A 17,517-nucleotide genomic window follows, 5' to 3' on the forward strand; every position below is an offset into this window, starting at 1 on the left:
TGGTGGTTTTTTGGCTAAAAAATTTGACTTTTTTAACTAAAAAAAGTTAAAAAGTCAAAATACTAGTTTTTTTTTAACTTGCTGTCAAAAGACTCCTATATACATTTTTGAGTTAATAGGCAAAAGGATAGTTATATAACAATAGTGATAGAGGCCTCAATTTGGCTTGACTGTCGGTTTTTTTTTTTTTTTTTTTTTTTTTTTTTTTTTTTTTTATGGGTGCTGTGTTAGGTTTTTTTTTTTTTTTTTTTTTTGTAAGTCCAATATAAAATATTATACATTTCTCACCAACTCATCATATAAAATTATATGAAATTAATAAAATTTAACCAACAGTTTAACAAAATTTAATTCACAGTTTAACTAATTAGTCAATTTTATCACTTAATCAGTCCAACTTAATTGACTGATCAGTTAGACTGTTGGTTAAAATTCATTAATTTCACATAATTTTGTACGATGAGTTAACATAGGATGTTTAATTTTTTTGCACATCCCTACATATAACCACCTTTAAAAAAAAAAAACCAACACAACCTAACAAATAAAATAAAATTAAATTAAAAAAAATTGATCAGTCAATTTTATTACCCAATCAGTCCAACTCAACTCACAAAATGTCAAATTTTTTAATACACCTTTATACATAATCACCCTTGTAAAGAAAAGAGAGAAAAAAAAATTAAAAAAAAAAAACAAACTAAAACAGCTTTGGAAGAAAAGAAAAGAAAAAAAAAATGATTTCGAGGCAAATTCGAGCCTCAAATTCGAGGCCTGAATCATTTTTGTAGTTTTCTAAATATCAAAATAAATACATTAAGTTGGACATCAACCATATAAAAAATTCAATAATATAAACACATCATAACTAATTATAATGGAAATATATTTATTCTATTTAAGGGTTTTTGTTTAGTTACAAAATGGATAATCTTTTTTAAACTTGTTAACAAAAATCAAATTTTTAGAAATAATTGTGATCTAGTCAACTGACTATAAATATCTTATTTATTTGTTTATAAATAATTTATTTGGACAAATTCTAGAAAATGGACATCAAGTAATCGAAAGTGAATATGTTTGCCAATAATGTCTCCATTTTTTTAGCACAAAATGTCCTCCATCAACTTAAACCACCTCCATTTAACGGAGTCACTCAACAGAGTAATACTTTTAAGTCTTGTTTGTTTTCACTTAAAATAATTTTTTTTATTTATTTGTAATATAAAATTAATTTTAACTTTGAAAGAAAGTATTTATACATTTTTTAGCTTATTTTGTGTGTAGTTTTTTTTTTTAATTAAAAAAAATTAGAAAGTGAAATTTAAATGTCCTACCTTTTGAAGTACAAAATGTGAAAGTTTAGTTAAAGGGAAAATTATTATCTAGTGGGACAGAAAGAAAAAAAAATTACAAAAATCTAAAGAGCTGCAACAAATTTTCACTGCACTCTATCATAGAATTACTTACACCCTGCGTGTTTATAATACATTTTTTTTTACTTTTCACTAGACAGTAATTTCTCGCAAGTTAAATAACCCAAATTAACCAAAAAAACAAACAACGCCTTAGAACCAAAAACACAAAACTCCTGTTTCCTCTCCCACCCGCGAAAGTTTCGTTTGTTATTTTTAATTTTCCTGCGAAACAAACAAAGCAAAAGAAAACGAAAACGAAAACGAAAACTATTTTGTCGATCGTTCAGATCTCTGGTTTTTGTACCATTTTGGTGATCTGGTTCTGACTCATGGCCATCCCTCACGATTCTAACCCTTTCGCTGATGAGGAAGTGAACCCATTCGCTGTAAGTTCCAAAACTATGTGTGTATATATATATACCTGCATTTTTATAACTCTGTACGTAAAATCTATAATGTTCAAACGTGTTGATTTGGATAATGTATATTCTTCTGGATTAGAATTTGTTGGTTGAAATTTTGTTTTTTTGCTAAATGGATTTGAGTTGATGTGTTTTGTGTGGTTGATTTTATGATTTGTTGTCTGCAATTTCCAGATCAGTGTATCGTATTTGTTTTGGTCGTGAATTGAAACTATCATATTTCAGGTGGTGATGATTGTAGATGAGACGGTGGATACTGCTTTTGGTTTTCTTTTTATGAATTTTCTCTCTATCAATTCTTTTAGTAAGTTTTGTAAATGATACTTTTGCTATCAAGATTTTGTAAAATTTTCTTTCCATAAAGCGCTGACAGATCTCAGATTCAAATCTCTTCATTAATTTGAATATTATTTCTCGAACCAATTGCATCTAAATGTTTTTCTTGTGAAGTTACATTGGCTTGTTAGGCCCCCTTGCCTGATTTTTTATTTTTATTTTTATTTTTTGTTAGAACGCCTTTTTATCATTACAATTATCTCTGTTAGAATAACTTAAATTATTGTTTTATGCTTAAGCATATCATCACGCAGATGATCATTTATTGTCTTACTTACGGTGTACTTGATTATTATTCTTGCTGAGATAACCAGAATCCAGGAGTTCCCCCTGTTGCAGCCTCAAAGCTTTCACCGCTTCCTCCTGAACCTGTTGACTATGATCGTGGTGCTACAGTCAATATCCCTCTTGATAATGGAAAGGTAGACTAAAGTTCAAAGGATGTTGAAATTTATACCTGCGATAATTTTTACTATTTTTATGCATAGACATAGGCTTTGTTAATTTCATTATCCTCTGCTGCAATCTAGGATTTCAGAACGAAGGAGAAAGAACTCCAAGCAAAGGAGGCTGAATTGAGGAGGAGGGAGCAGGTACTTGTTTATACTAATTAAAATTGTAGCTTCCGAATATGTTTTACCTAGAATTGGAAGTCTTATACACACTGCTTTCAAACTCTGTTTTTTTAGTAGCTTCTAAGTTTACTTGTAATTGCAATTTCATGTGAGACATCTCTATATTATCGGAGGCGTCATTGTTTATAGGTGTTGGCCGGGAAGGAAAAGTAGTTGCCTGCTTGTGGTTGCATAGGTGGAAAAAATATTTATTATTGAATGGCTATTTTTTTAATTTATCTTCATGGACACTTTGTATTAATCTTATTAGTTTTTCATTTCATTTATATTATGCCTTTGTCATGGATTCCCTGAAGGTCTATCACAACCTTGTTCTATTTTTAGACACCTTATTGTGCCCTATGGGGACTAAATATTACATTTTCTATTTTGTGCACTTTAGGCATAATTCATCTTTATGGGTAATCAGTTATCAACTTTGATGATGCTATGCAGGAATTGAAAAGGAAGGAGGATGCTATGGCACGAGGTAGTTCTATTGTCTATATATTTGAATACATTAAAAAATCAAATAGATTGATTTACTTGGCTCTATAAATATTTCCCTTTTTTTGGCAGCTGGAATTGTTATAGAGGAGAATAATTGGCCACCGTTCTTTCCAATCATTCATCATGATATTGGGAATGAAATTCCAATCCATTTACAGAAGTTGCAGTATGTTGCATTGACAACATTGTTGGGTATTTCAATAACTCTCATTTTTTAGCATTGAAGTTTAATTTTTAAAATGTCCAAATGTAGTGTGTAGTAAGTCTATAACCATGAGTTTGGCATTTGGCCTTCCCATTCTTGTTCTTTTGAAATTTGTGAATTCTATCCACTTAGCTTCTAGCAAACTCAACACTAGTGATGTCATCAATCACATTATTTTTATCAATTACTAGCATGTCATATAGAGTTTTATTGGATAAGATGTTGATTGCCGCCAGTCTAAGCCTTGCCTTGTGATTCTACTAGCAATTGAACCACTGCTTTTAGCAAAGTCTCAGATAACTAACGGCCTAGTGGCAAGCTACCTATTTTAAAAATCTTTTCCAAGATTCTTCTCACTTCAGTTCAAACTTCCAAAGTGAAAACATTGGAATGTGTTGATTCTGTTGAATGTGAAAACTACTTTCAAGATTGTATGCTGCTTCTCCTAAAGACTTGTGTCACATACCCTCCCTGTGTGTGTGTGTGCGCGCGCGCGCGTGCACGCGTGTTTTGGGGAGGGGCTTATAGTCATCTACATCAACTACCTTTCATGTTCAAATCATGGAATTCTGATGAAATTTCTTTGAATTTCCCAAATTTGAGGATTTTTTTTTTTAACATTAATTTCCCAAATGACATCAGAAAATTGATATGAAATGGAAATTTAAAAACCTTGGTGCATGAGCATCTATATCTTGTCCTACTCATCTAATATATATTTGCCACATGTCCTTGAAAAGCATGCTCTTTTTGTATGACATTTTTGTTGGTAAGAAATAGCATTCAATTAGTTTGGATTACTCTTTCTGGAGTTGGGTTGAGGTGTATTTTGTTGACTGTATTGCTCAATTAGTCTTTTTTTTTTTATTTTTTTTATCATAATAAGCTTTAACAAGAACTTCTTGTAAATTCATGACATTTGCAGGTTTGGTCGTGTGCCTTCTATGGAATATCATAGCAGTTACCGTAGCCTGGATCAATGGAGAAGGTTGGCTTGGAAATACTTTGAATGGCCTTCTAAGCCTCTTGCTTGCATATATGAGTCTTGATTTTTCTCGTCTTGTAGGTCCGACAATTTGGTTTCTTGCTATTATCTACTTCATAACAGGGGTTCCAGGGGCCTATGTGTTGTGGTATCGTCCTCTTTATCGTGCTATGAGGTACTATTTCATGCTCTTTGCCTTTAAAATTGGGATCTACTTGGGAATTCTTTGTTATAAAATTGTCTGTTAACCCATTACAGGACTGATAGTGCATTGAAGTTTGGGTGGTTTTTCTTGAGTTACGTGGTAAGCTTTTGCATCTTCTAATTAGATTTGTTTTCTACATTGAAGGTTTTCTGGAAGTCTTATTTCTGTTCCTTTTCTTTATCCATGCAGTTCCATATTGCCTTCTGCGTCTTCGCTGCAATTGCTCCTCCAATGATTTTCAGGGGGAAATCTCTCACGTAAGTATTTTTTCAAAGGATTTTTGGGCAGTATAACTTCTTAAATTTTTCCTTCTATTGTTTTATTGGGAAAAGTGAAGAATATTATTCTAAGGAAAAAAAAAGAAAAAAAAGAAATTAGTGTAGCATGGACAACTCTTATACCTTTGATTTCAATATGGAAACATTGATGGGGAAGCAATGGGAATTCATAATAACCTCAAATACAGATCCAAAACCTTTGGACTTCGAATTTGCAGTGTTCTTTCAATTTTTATTTTGTGCTAACAAGACGTGTTGAAATTTTTTAGCCCCCAAAAACGTTGGGAATAGTAAACTAAACATTGTAAATTATTTCCATTACATTTTCCTGCAAAACCAACAAATTAAGCCATATAGGGGATCACATTTGTTGTGAGTTGGTTATTTATTTTGTATCCTGCAACTGATGAATGTATTTTCCGATTGTTTGACAGGGGAATCTTGCCAGCAATAGATGTCATGGGTGATCATACTGTGGTTGGGGTGAGTTTATGATCTTATCGCATATTGCATAGTATCACCAGACCATTCTAACTGCAAAACTATTGTTGGAAAGTTACTTGATTATCTCCATTATTACTTTACAGATTTTCTACTTTATTGGATTTGCATTTTTCTCCATCGAGTCACTGATCAGCATCTGGGTTATCCAGGTTTGTTAATCTGACTTCAATTTCGTCTCCTCTCCTCTCACTTTCCTTTTTTTTTGTACTTTCTCTTGAGCTTTGATGTCCCTTGTCCCAATATTGCAGGATGTTTACATGTACTTTCGTGGCAGTGGCAAAGCAGCAGAGATGAAGCGTGAGGCTGCAAAACGGACAATGATGGCTGCACTGCCATGATTCAGAAAGATTCTTTGGTTTGATAATGCTGAGAAAAATCAAAACCATTCACTATTTTTTTGCACTTGTGCCTAGTCTAGTATTTATTTTGTTCATATAATTTTCTTAAAATATGTATGTAAAAGACAGATTCTGACAAACAAGTTTAAGTTAGGACATGTCAGTTTTTTGATAGTCATTGTCGCCAGCTACTTTGAGGCCAGGCTTGACACATTGTTCTTGAGATCCTATTCTATATTGCCATGAAATGGTTGTTCAAGAGCATGTTAGTCCATCCAGAGACATCACAATGGAGTAGAAAAATGGCCCGTGGCCCGAGGTGGGCCCAACCCGAGCCTAGCCTTAGACCCTGGACTTGGGTCAAGGCCATCATTTTGAAATCTAGCTCGATCCATCGGCTTGCTTAAAGCCCACTTAAGCCGGGCCAGCTCAGCCTGCCCGAGGCCTAGTGTCTTTCTTAGTAGAAAATAACAAAATTTTGATAGAAAAAATAAAAAAAATATTCATGCCCGTCCAAGCCCACTAGTCCGCCCAAGGCCTAAATACTTCTGGGCCTAATTTTCTGGCCCGGGCCCAGCTTGGCCCGACTCGAATTTTGGCGGGAGTCCGTGAGACCCGACATGGACCGGGCCGGGCCAAATTTACACCCCTTTGACTGCCACAAAAAATAAAAATAAAAAAAACCCTCCAACTGGTGGCTTATTGCTGGCTTTTTATTTTTAAATTTCTGTATTTTATTTGATTTATTTGTATACATGATGAAGTTCAATTTATGAGGTCCTAATTTACTTTATCTGTTAATTTATTTATATATTTATTTTGGCTGATAGATAGTCTGATTGGATAATTATAGGCAAAAATGAGGCAAAAACTGAAAGTGTATGTTTTTGAAATTACTTGGTATTTTCCCAAATCAATTTCATTTCAAAAATTGTTCCAACATGTTTGTTTTAAAATTGTTTTCAAAAATTCTACAAGTATAAAAATTGTTTTCGATAGGCCCGACATTGAAAAGGCTGCTCCACTCAAGTTGCTCCACTCATATTTTCTGTGAACAATCTTGCGATCAATTGTGCGATTGTGCAAAAAATTTATACCATTTGATCCGCTTATTCTGATATTAATTCGTTTGCAATACCATTTTTTAGTTTAAAAGTTTAAAAATCACTTAAAAAATTAATAATTTATATCAAAAAGTCAAAAAATTTTTTTTTTTTTTTCTTTTTTTACATCTTTTCGTAAAAAAATCAAAAAGTTATTACAAACATATTAATTTTTTTACATCATATTTTAACCAAGAAATTAAAAATTACTAAAATATCTATTTCTAAACGAGCCCTTAAAACACACATAAAATTCGAATATTGCACATCACCCTAATCCCTAAGCCAAGGAAACAATTGTATTAGTATGGTTTGATCTCCCAAAGTAATGTTTGCGTTTTTGTCATGATTGATGCCTGATTGTTATGAAGTGTCGTAAATTATTTCACTTAAATTTTACTTTGTCTCTCACATTTTAATTTTAATTATAATAATCAAATTTTCATAATTCAATTTATTTTTTATTGTGATCCTTTAGTTATCTCACTATTTAAAATTTGAGTGAAAATTCAAAAATAATAGACTAATAAAGCAAAACTTGAGTGAAAAAAATATGGAAAAGTGATTAGTCATACAAATATTTTCTTCCAGCAATACTAGGTATCATGAAAAGTCTTTCATGAAAATGATCATGAAAGATTTGTGACCTTTGGATTATACTTAGAATAAAAATCACACACTAATCAAGGTAATCCAAGGGTCACAAACCTTTCATGATCATTTTCATAAAAAGTCTTTCATGATCCCTAACATTTCTCATTTTCTTCTAGTGCCCCTAAGCTGTTTTTCATGATCACTTTCCATTCAAAATTTTAACAGGAAATTACACGAGGACTAAATTAAAGAGTAGTGTTATTAGCAATTCATAAATTATTTTGGACCTCTTATTTCTTTGGGCTCTACTTATAAATTTTGAAACCCTCAAAATTCCTTTTCGTCCCAAATAGTATTAAAATTATCCTTATGAAAACATTCCACCCATTGAATACACACCCTCCACACCCTAAAAAAAATCATCTTCCAAAAAATTCTGACAAAACCCACCAAGAAGAAGAAGTGCTAATGTGATTACTGTCTCTGTTACCTCATTCACCATTGTCACAGTTTGTATGCTCTCTCTCTCTCTCTCTCTCTATATATATAGACATAATTTCTTAGTTTTCTCGTAATAATTTCTTCTCTTGTAAGACAAAAAATTATAATAATTGGTTTGGTTGATTTTGTTTGTAGATATTATAAAATTGTGAGTTTAGCAGAGAACTACGCAACATTATTATAAAAGTTACGCGATGAAGGAATAACTTTTGAACCTAATAATGGATTTTGGCTACTTGCGATAACTTATGCAAGTTTTAAAATTTTTGACTATTCAATGTGTTAAGAGATTTCCATGTTCGGACCTAAATTCCCAAACATTACTTATTTGTTTAAGAATGCCTTCCCGAACAAATAAGTAATGTTTAGGCCTGTATTCTCGAACTTGAAAAAATAAAAACTTACAAACATTGACAATTTTGGCTGTTCAATGTGTTAATAAATGTTCAGTTACTGGTTCTCGAACAAATATTTGGACTTGTGTTCCCGAATTTCGGTCATATGTTTGGGAGTTTAGTTTCAAAAAAATAACGAACAGATTTTATTATTTTTGGCCATTTTTTCAAGAAACTTACTCTTATAAGGCCAATCTCCTCTGAGCTAAGAACAACATCAAAGTTATGAACCTTCTATAAGTTTTTATTGTTATATTCCTCTCATCTTATGGAATTGTAAATATTAGAAAAACTTCTACTAATTGTCATTGCCAGAGAAATGTAGATAGTCAAGTGGTTGCCACTGTTGCCGCTGGAATATTGCCGCCAAAGGGTTTTCAAGGTTTTGAGGATGAGGAGGTTTTGAATGTGAGATTTAGAGAAGATGGATAGGTGGTGATGGAGGTGGGTACTCTCATAAACCCTAATTCATGATGTAATGGGTGTGTAGGTTTAATTATGAGATGGAATGTCCCAAAATTAATGATGTCCTTTTAGTAATTTTATTTGAGGTGGTTATTATAATAAAAAAAAAAAGTTAAGAATTGAGGAATCCAAAATAATTTACCAGGTGCTAATAGCGTCAATCAAATTAAAATGCAAGTTGAACTTTGATAACTTAATTTTATAATTAATAAATGAGGAATTGAAGTGAAAATCTAGTAAAACTTAGCACTGTTTGGGAAGAAGGTTTGTAGGTTTTTTTTGGCTATTTTAGCCACAAAAGACAAAATAAGCTATTTTAGCCACAACCAACAAAACATCATATTCAACCCATAATTATTATACTCTTCTCTCACAAAAAAAGTCAAAAAGCCCTTTCCAAACCAAGCTTTTTAACCCAGGCTAAAATAACCAAAAAAGTCAAAAAATCAACCCACTTCCCAAACCAACCCTAAGGAAGAAAAATGTAAATTATTTATTATTATTATTATTATGATGTTGTCTTTTGGAGTATTTATTTTTGAGTATTGTTATTAGTATCAATTTAATTTTTTCGAATTCTCTATTTTTTTGAACCCCCATTTTAAACTCTAAATTTTTATAATTTTTTTTTGAACAATCCACTTAATACCAAATTTATCCATATTCATAATATCATTACACCTAATTGTACACCCACCTAATTTTGCAGACCCTCTTTTCTTCTTCTTTCAGTAAATGATGAATGATTGAGAGATGATTAAGAATGACAAATGATTGAGAAACAGATCGACTGTTTCTCTTCTCCTTCTCTCATAAACAATGATCTCTTTTTCCTTGTCACTGTGAACAGCGGTATCTTAGCCAAAAATCTTGTCGACGGTCTCTTTTTTCTTCTCTCAGGTAACCTCCAAATCCCCATCACATATTTTTTTTTGTTTATTTCAGAGTAAAACCCCGATACAGGGGGTTTTAGAGGGAAACCTTCAAAAAAAAATCCTATAAAATGGAACCGTTCGGCATTTCAAAGCCGAACAAAGTGTTTATGTTCAGTATTGTATTACTGAACTAAATTATTCTGTTTAGCAATGTATTACTGAACAAAACCTTAACAATTGATAAACTAGTATCGAACCGAAAACGACCTAGAATCTTAAATGCAAGATAATAAACTTACTAATGCAATGCCAACCTCATCAGAGTTGTTGTCATCGTCTTCCATTGCTTTATAAGTATCAATGAATGGTGAAAACGACTACAAATATATAAACTCGGAGTCTGCAATATGATTGTTTACAACGTTAACTGATTTGGAACATCGAAAACATTTGAAACCATCGAACAGAACGTTAACTGATTATGTGGTTTCAAATATTTTTCATTGAAAATGAATATGTGGGTTTAGGATAGTGATGAAGAAGAATATGATTAGAGTTTAGATTGATAAGGAATATGTATATATGAGGATAGAGGTGAGTGTACAATATTGTAGAGTATCATTTTAATTGTTTTCATTTGGTGAATGAGTGTTTCATTAAAAATTATCCTTTAATGTAATTTTAGTTTAAAGTATAATTATAATAAAAAAAAAGAAAAAAAGAGTTGGAAGGTCCGAGGCCTTGTTTGGAGACTAGATATTTTAACTAAAAAGTTATTATAAATAACATCACTTTTTTTACTCCTTTTTTCTTTTTCTTTTTTCTTTTTAATATCATTTTATAAAAAAATAAAAAATTATTAAAATAACAGAGTGGTTGACGCTAATAGCAGCAATCTTATGTTTTTAAAGCCTGAAAATACTACTGTTCCAGCTCTAAAAGGGGTCAGCACATATTAGCTCATGCTCTGTCCTTTACACACTGTATCTTCATTCTCACAGAGCAAAAACGAAGTGATGCTTCAAACTTGCAGTTCCAGAGAATTGGGGCACGAAAATCTCAAGAACTCAATCCAAACCCACATCGTTTCTTCACCATGTAAGCTTCAAACCCTTCACTCTTCTTTCAAATCTCGGGTTTTTCTAGGGCTAAATAGTTTCTATAATCACCACAGCTTAGTGAAGAGGCAAGTCTCTTCTTTGCCTTCTCTATCTCCTTCATTTAAAACTAATCAAACCCATGAAAGAATCGTTAATTCACATGCCCAAAAGCAAAACTTTAAGGGAACTAGGGTTTCTCTAGGGTTTAAGCTTCAGTGCCATTCAAGAACAGTGGTTTTGTCCTCAAAGAGTACAATTAACGGTAAGAAGAAGAGGTATGGAGGTATGTTGCCCTCGATTTTACGGTCCTTGGAGGAGGATGGTATTGAGAAAACCCTTAATTTGTATTATGGGAAGCTCAGTCCCAAAGAACAAACTGTGATTCTCAAGGAGCAGAAAAATTGGGAAAGGGTTGTTAGGGTTTTTGAGTGGATGAAATCACAAAAAGAATACTTGCCCAATGTAATTCACTACAATGTCGTGCTTCGGACACTGGGTCGAGCCCAGAAATGGGATGAGTTAAGGCTTTGCTGGATTGAAATGGCAAAAAATGGTGTTCTTCCGACGAATAACACTTATGGGATGCTCGTTGACGTGTATGGAAAAGCGGATCTTGTTAAAGAAGCGCTTTTATGGATTAAACACATGAAACTTAGGGGAATTTTCCCGGATGAAGTCACTATGAATACAATTGTCCGAGTTTTGAAGGATGCTGGAGAATATGATAGAGCAGATAGGTTTTACAAGGATTGGTGCTCAGGGAGGATTGAATTAGTTGATCTTGATTTGGATTCTATGGCTGATTCTGAATCTGGGTCATACTCGGAACCCATTAGTTTGAAGCACTTCTTGTCGACTGAGCTTTTCAAAACAGGTGGGAGGGATCGTCCCGCGAAAATTCTGGCTTCATCTGATGTGGACTGCTCTGTTCGAAAACCCCGACTTACATCTACTTATAATACTTTGATTGATTTGTATGGGAAGGCTGGTCGATTGAAGGACGCAGCGGGCGTGTTCGCTGAAATGATGAAGTCTGGAGTGGCAGTGGATACTATTACTTTCAACACTATGATCTTCACTTGTGGAAGTCATGGCCATATGTCAGAAGCTGAAACTTTGCTTAGAAAGATGGAAGAAAAGGGAATATCACCCGATACAAAAACTTACAACATCTTTCTGTCTTTATATGCTGATGCAGGGAACATTGATGCAGCTCTTAAGTGTTACAGAAAGATAAGGCAAGTGGGGCTTTTCCCTGATGTCGTAACTCACAGAGCTGTTCTGCGTATATTATGTGAGAGGAACATGGTTCAAGAAGTGGAGGCTGTGATTGAAGAAATGGAGAAATCTGGTGTGCGTATTGATGAGAACTCTCTTCCTGTTCTCATTAAGATGTATGTCAATGAAGGGTTGCTTGAGCAGGCAAACGTCATTTTTGAGAAGGGTGAGTTGCATGGTGGGTTGTCATCGAAAACATATGTGGCTATCATAGATGCATATGCTGACAAGGGACTCTGGGCTGAAGCGGAGGCTGTGTTCTACCGGAAGAGGGATTTGGTTGGACAGAGCAAGGATTTAGCGGAATTTAATGTCATGGTCAAAGTTTATGGTAAGGCAAAGCTTTATGATAAAGCATTGTCACTCTTCAAGGGCATGAAAAAACGTGGCACGTGGCCAGATGAGTGCACTTACAACTCTCTCATCCAAATGTTATCAGGAGGCGATTTAGTGGACGAAGCAAGGGACCTTTTAAGAGAAATGCAAAGAGTGGGACATAAACCCTCGTGTCTTACTTTTTCTACTGTCATTGCGAGTTATGCCCATTTGAGCAGGCTTTCTGATGCAGTTGATGTTTACCAAGAAATGGTGAGAACAGGGGTAAAACCCAATGAAGTTGTTTATGGGTCTTTAATTAATGGATTTGCAGAGGCTTCCAGGGTTGATGAAGCTCTTCATTATTTCCGCATTATGGAAGAAAATGGAATTTCAGTGAATCAGGTAGTGCTCACTTCCATGATTAAAGCATACAGTAAGATTGATTCTGTAGAAGGAGCCAAACGAATGTATGAGAAGATGAAGGATTTGGAGGGTGGTCCTGATGTCGTGGCATCAAATAGTATGCTCAGTCTGTATGCAGATCTCGGAATGGTATCTGAAGCCAGATTAGTGTTTGATAATTTGAGAGATAAGGGTTGGGCAGATGGAGTTACATTTGCAACCATGATGTATCTTTACAAGAATATGGGCATGTTTGATGAAGCCATTGATGTTGCTGAGGAGATGAAACAGTCAGGTATATTAAGAGATTGTGTCTCTTTTAATAAGCTAATGGCATGCTATGCCACAAATGGGCAACTAGTTGAATGTGGCAGATTGTTGCATAAAATGATAAATCAGAAGCTTTTGCCCGATGGTGGGACGTTTAAGGTACTATTTACTGTCCTGAAAAAGGGCGGTGTTTCGACTGAAGCAGTAACACAGCTCGAGTCATGTTACTGGGAAGGGAAACCTTTTGCCAGACAAGCTGTTATAGCTTGTGTCTTCTCTGTTGTGGGCTTCCATACTTTAGCACTTGAATCTTGCGAAATCTTTATAAAAGCCGAAGTGGGCCCTGATTCTTTTGCCTATAATGTCGCAATATATGCTTATGCGGCTTCAGGGGAAATTGACAAGGCTTTGAACATATTCATGAAAATGCAAGATGAGGGACTAGAACCAGACCTCGTTACTTATATTAATCTTGTAGGGTGTTATGGAAAAGCTGGCATGGTTGAAGGTGTGAAGCGGATTTATAGCCGGCTAAAGTATGGGGAGATTGAACCAAATGAATCCTTATTCAAAGCAGTCATAGATGCTTATAAAAATGTGAACAGGCAGGACCTTGCTGAATTGGTTAACCAAGAGATGAGATTTGCTTTTGAGACGCAACAATATTCTGATTCTGGACTTGAAGATGATGACTCAGATGAAACTTCTTTAGAATTGGCAGAAAATGTATAATTCAAGTGTAATGATTACCCATGGTGTAAACCTTATGCTGCATTTGTACACGCATTTATCTCTATGTATTTATGAATTGTTCAACAGTAAACTGCTGGAATATACACACAGGGTGTTTTGTTTTGACGGAGGATATGTAATGTGTGGATGTGAGGATACTCCCAAATGTTGGTACTAGTTTCTTTATGTTGACTCTCTCTCTCTCTGGGGGCGCGCACATTCAGGGAGAAAATCAAATCAGAATAGACATTTATTAATTATAATTATAATTTTTTTTTTGATAACCAACAATAAGCAGATAATAATAATTTTTGAATTAATATTAAGTACAAAAATTTAAATATATTATTACAAAAGTATAAAATTTTGTAATTAATTTCGAGTAAAATCGAAAAGAAAGTATTGTATATAATTAGTATATCATGGACAATGTAAAAAAGTTATATATTTAAGTCTTAAAATAAATTATATAATGGTAAGATAAATTAAATTTTTACAAAATTTGAGTAAAAATTTCATATAATGGCCCTGTTTGGTAGAGCTGTGGAAAAGTGATTATAACTTATAGTCTAACAGCTTATAGCTTATAACTGTAAACATAAGCTGATTTTTGACTTATAAATTAAGTTTCTCCTCTCCTACTCAAAGAATAAGTTGATTTTTGACTTATAAAAAGGTATAAGTTGTATTATTAAGTTGAACCAAACATATCGAAATAGCTTAAATTAAGCTAAAAACTGAAATAAGCCGAAAATAAGCCCTACCAAACAGGGCCAATATTGATATCACGTCATCATTGACATATAATATCACCAACTAATAGTAAAGCAACATATAAAGGGCGAACTCTACATGTAAATATAACTAACACTCTAATAATTTATATATATATATATATATAGTAAGATTAATTATATTTACATATCAATAATGATAGATATCACCATTATATTGAGATTTTTTCACAAAATTTTCATACATAAAAATATAATTTGTTATAGTCCCTTCTTTTTTAATAAAACAATCACTATCGTTCTCATCAGAGGTGGGCACAAATCAATTGCGACCGTAGAACCTCCAACTCGCCATCCGTCTGCCAGATTGGCGGATTGGAGAAAATCAATTTGCATCCGTCCGCCAATTCGGCAGATGCGCATTGACAGATGGATACGAATCGGTTTGACGGTTTAAAATTTTACAAATTTTCAACATAATTCAATTACGTACTTGCTCAAAAAAACAACCTCGACAATGCAATATTCACATCTATGTGTTATGAAAGTAACCTGGGCAACATAATTAATTACAATACAATATTGTAACAGATGTCAATATATGATCATATAGGCATAGGGGCAGTTTATTGGTTTTTATTAGTTCCAGTGGGTATAATTCAATATCACCCAAAACATTGTGCATCCAATGGGTATAAGTCATCTAAGTTACACATAAAACATAAGGAAAATATTGTGCATCCAAGTTACAGTCATCTAGAGTGCCAAAAAAAAAAAGTAAATTCATCCAAAACATTATGCATCCTACAAAAATTGCGCATCCAATTACAGTCATCCAAAAAGAAGCAAAAAAACCCATTTATTTCCTTGAGCCAAACCATGAGTCATCTAAACCTGCATAACAAAAAAATGAAATTATTTAATAAGGAAAACACTAAAAGGTCTTAAAGTAAACATATGTTAACAATATTTAACAAAGAAAAAGTATTTTACCAATGATATTAAACTTCAATAAAACTGCTCCTCGGACTTGGTCTTGAACATGAACTTGATTCCGAAATAACTACACATAAAACATAACACAACAAAGATATGTGAAGTGAAGATAATGAATTTTGAATAATACAAAATAAATGAAATTTAAAGCAAAATAAATCATTGTATATATTAATCTTTTCAAAATGATCCCCAGCCTTTGATGTTGTTCTCCCACTACTACTACTACTACTACTACTACTTTTGGCCAATGGTGGTCTACGAGGGGGAGCATTAGGTTGGGTAGAGGGGTCAATAGAAGATGATTCGGGCACAACATTAGGACTCACAAAAAATGTTTCTTCGCTTGGAGGATCCATGACCAAAAAATTATCAAATAAACTGTTTTCCTCTATAATTTCAAACAAGATGACAGATTTAACAGAATTTACGGCTAACAGAAATAGATTTCAAATCAAATGTGAAACATATTTAAATGCATGTAATGTATACAGTATTAAATTTGGCTGTCATTGATGATATTTAATTGTGTAACTAAGGAATGTAAACAAAAACAAATAAAGAAGAGTATGGAGATCAAATCAGGAGAAGAATTAACAGAATTTAGTGCTAAAAGAGAGCTAAAATTCTCAGACTGGTTCAAACTCAAAATCACAGAATTTAAGGCTAACAGAATTAACAGAATTTAGGGCTAACAGAATGTAAACAACCCAATTTCAATGGTTCAAACTCAAAATCCCAGTCACAGATATAAAAAGCTATAAATCACAGACACAGATATAAAATCACAAACTAAAAGAGAGCTAAAATTCTCAGACTGGTTCAAACTCAAAATCACAAAATTTAGGGCTAACAGGTTTAACAGAATTTAGGGCTAATAGGATGTAAACATCCCATTTGCAACAGGTACTTTCGAAATTCATTGTAGAAAAGAAGAAAAAGAAACCAAACCTCTCTAGTTTTTGAACTATAATCTTCCTCTCTATAAGCTTCCTCTCTGTGTGTGTATGTAGAACCCTCACACTCTGAATCTCACCACCTCTTTGCTTTCAGAACTGCAATAAATAAAAAAAACAAACAAACAGATTAGAGATTAAGAAGAAAAATAGAAAATAAGAAGAGAGAAAAAAGGTTTTCAAACTGGAACAAAAAAAGAAAAAGAAAAAAAAGAACAGATTACAGATTGAGGAGAAGAAAAGGAAAGAAGAAGACAAAACAGAGGTTTTTGAACAAGAAAAAAATAATAATTACAGAACAGATTAGAGATTGAGGAGAAGAAGAGAAGACAAGATCTCACCACCACTACGATCGCTGATCCTCTTTCAGTCGAATAATGGGTTAGGGTTTTAATATGAGATTCTTAGAAAAGGGCGTACAAAAAGAAAAAAAAGAAAAAACAGATCGTTGATCACCGATCGCCTTTCAGTGTAGATCGTCGCTTGCTGTTGCTCAGACGATGGAGAGGATCGTCATCACCATTGGTAGACGGTTAGAGTTTTAGGCAAAGGGAGAGAAAAGAGAAGAGAGAGAGAGAGAAAAGAGAGTGTGTCTGTCGAAGAAGAATGAGTAGTTAGGTTAGTTACTGAGTGAGATAAAAAAAGAGGGGCATAAAAAATATATATATAAAAAAAAAATGGAGACAAAACGGACAGGTCGGGTTCAATGGGTGTAATGGAAGATCAACTACCATCTGACCCCAACCCGCGAAAATACAAAATCTGGGCCCACATCTGCCCGCCACGTGTCACACATTCACCCAAATGGGGTCGGGTCAGGTCAGGTTTGGCGGGTGTAGACACCCCATTTTTGACCGACCTTAAGACTCAAACGCCATCGATTGAGTGCTCGGTGATGGTCCATGTTGTGCTCGTTTAGAGGTTTCGGAGTTTTGGCTGAGAGCCTTGCCTCCGGGCCTCTGAACTCTTTTGTGCTTCGGCTC

At 33.6% G+C, this 17,517-nt stretch overlaps 2 protein-coding genes across 2 annotated transcripts; both read left to right on the plus strand.

Moving 5' to 3' along the window:
• Nucleotides 1–236: 236 nt before the first annotated feature.
• On the plus strand, nucleotides 237–6,074 carry LOC114314206 (secretory carrier-associated membrane protein 1). Its single transcript, XM_028260662.2, has 12 exons — nucleotides 237–1,804; nucleotides 2,491–2,598; nucleotides 2,707–2,769; nucleotides 3,247–3,280; nucleotides 3,370–3,492; nucleotides 4,431–4,493; nucleotides 4,572–4,665; nucleotides 4,749–4,794; nucleotides 4,885–4,952; nucleotides 5,408–5,456; nucleotides 5,561–5,626; nucleotides 5,726–6,074. Exons 1-12 carry the CDS (start codon nucleotides 1,748–1,750, stop codon nucleotides 5,813–5,815), a joined length of 861 nt encoding a protein of 286 aa, XP_028116463.1. The 5' UTR covers nucleotides 237–1,747; the 3' UTR covers nucleotides 5,816–6,074.
• Nucleotides 6,075–10,647: 4,573 nt separating this feature from the next.
• On the plus strand, nucleotides 10,648–13,974 carry LOC114314286 (Pentatricopeptide repeat (PPR) superfamily protein). Its single transcript, XM_028260764.2, has one exon. It carries the CDS (start codon nucleotides 10,711–10,713, stop codon nucleotides 13,846–13,848), a length of 3,138 nt encoding a protein of 1,045 aa, XP_028116565.2. The 5' UTR covers nucleotides 10,648–10,710; the 3' UTR covers nucleotides 13,849–13,974.
• Nucleotides 13,975–17,517: the final 3,543 nt, after the last annotated feature.

Source organism: Camellia sinensis, chromosome 8 (genome assembly GCF_055761805.1).
Source record: "Camellia sinensis isolate YWXY chromosome 8, ASM5576180v1, whole genome shotgun sequence".
Classification (NCBI taxonomy): Eukaryota; Viridiplantae; Streptophyta; class Magnoliopsida; order Ericales; family Theaceae; genus Camellia; species Camellia sinensis.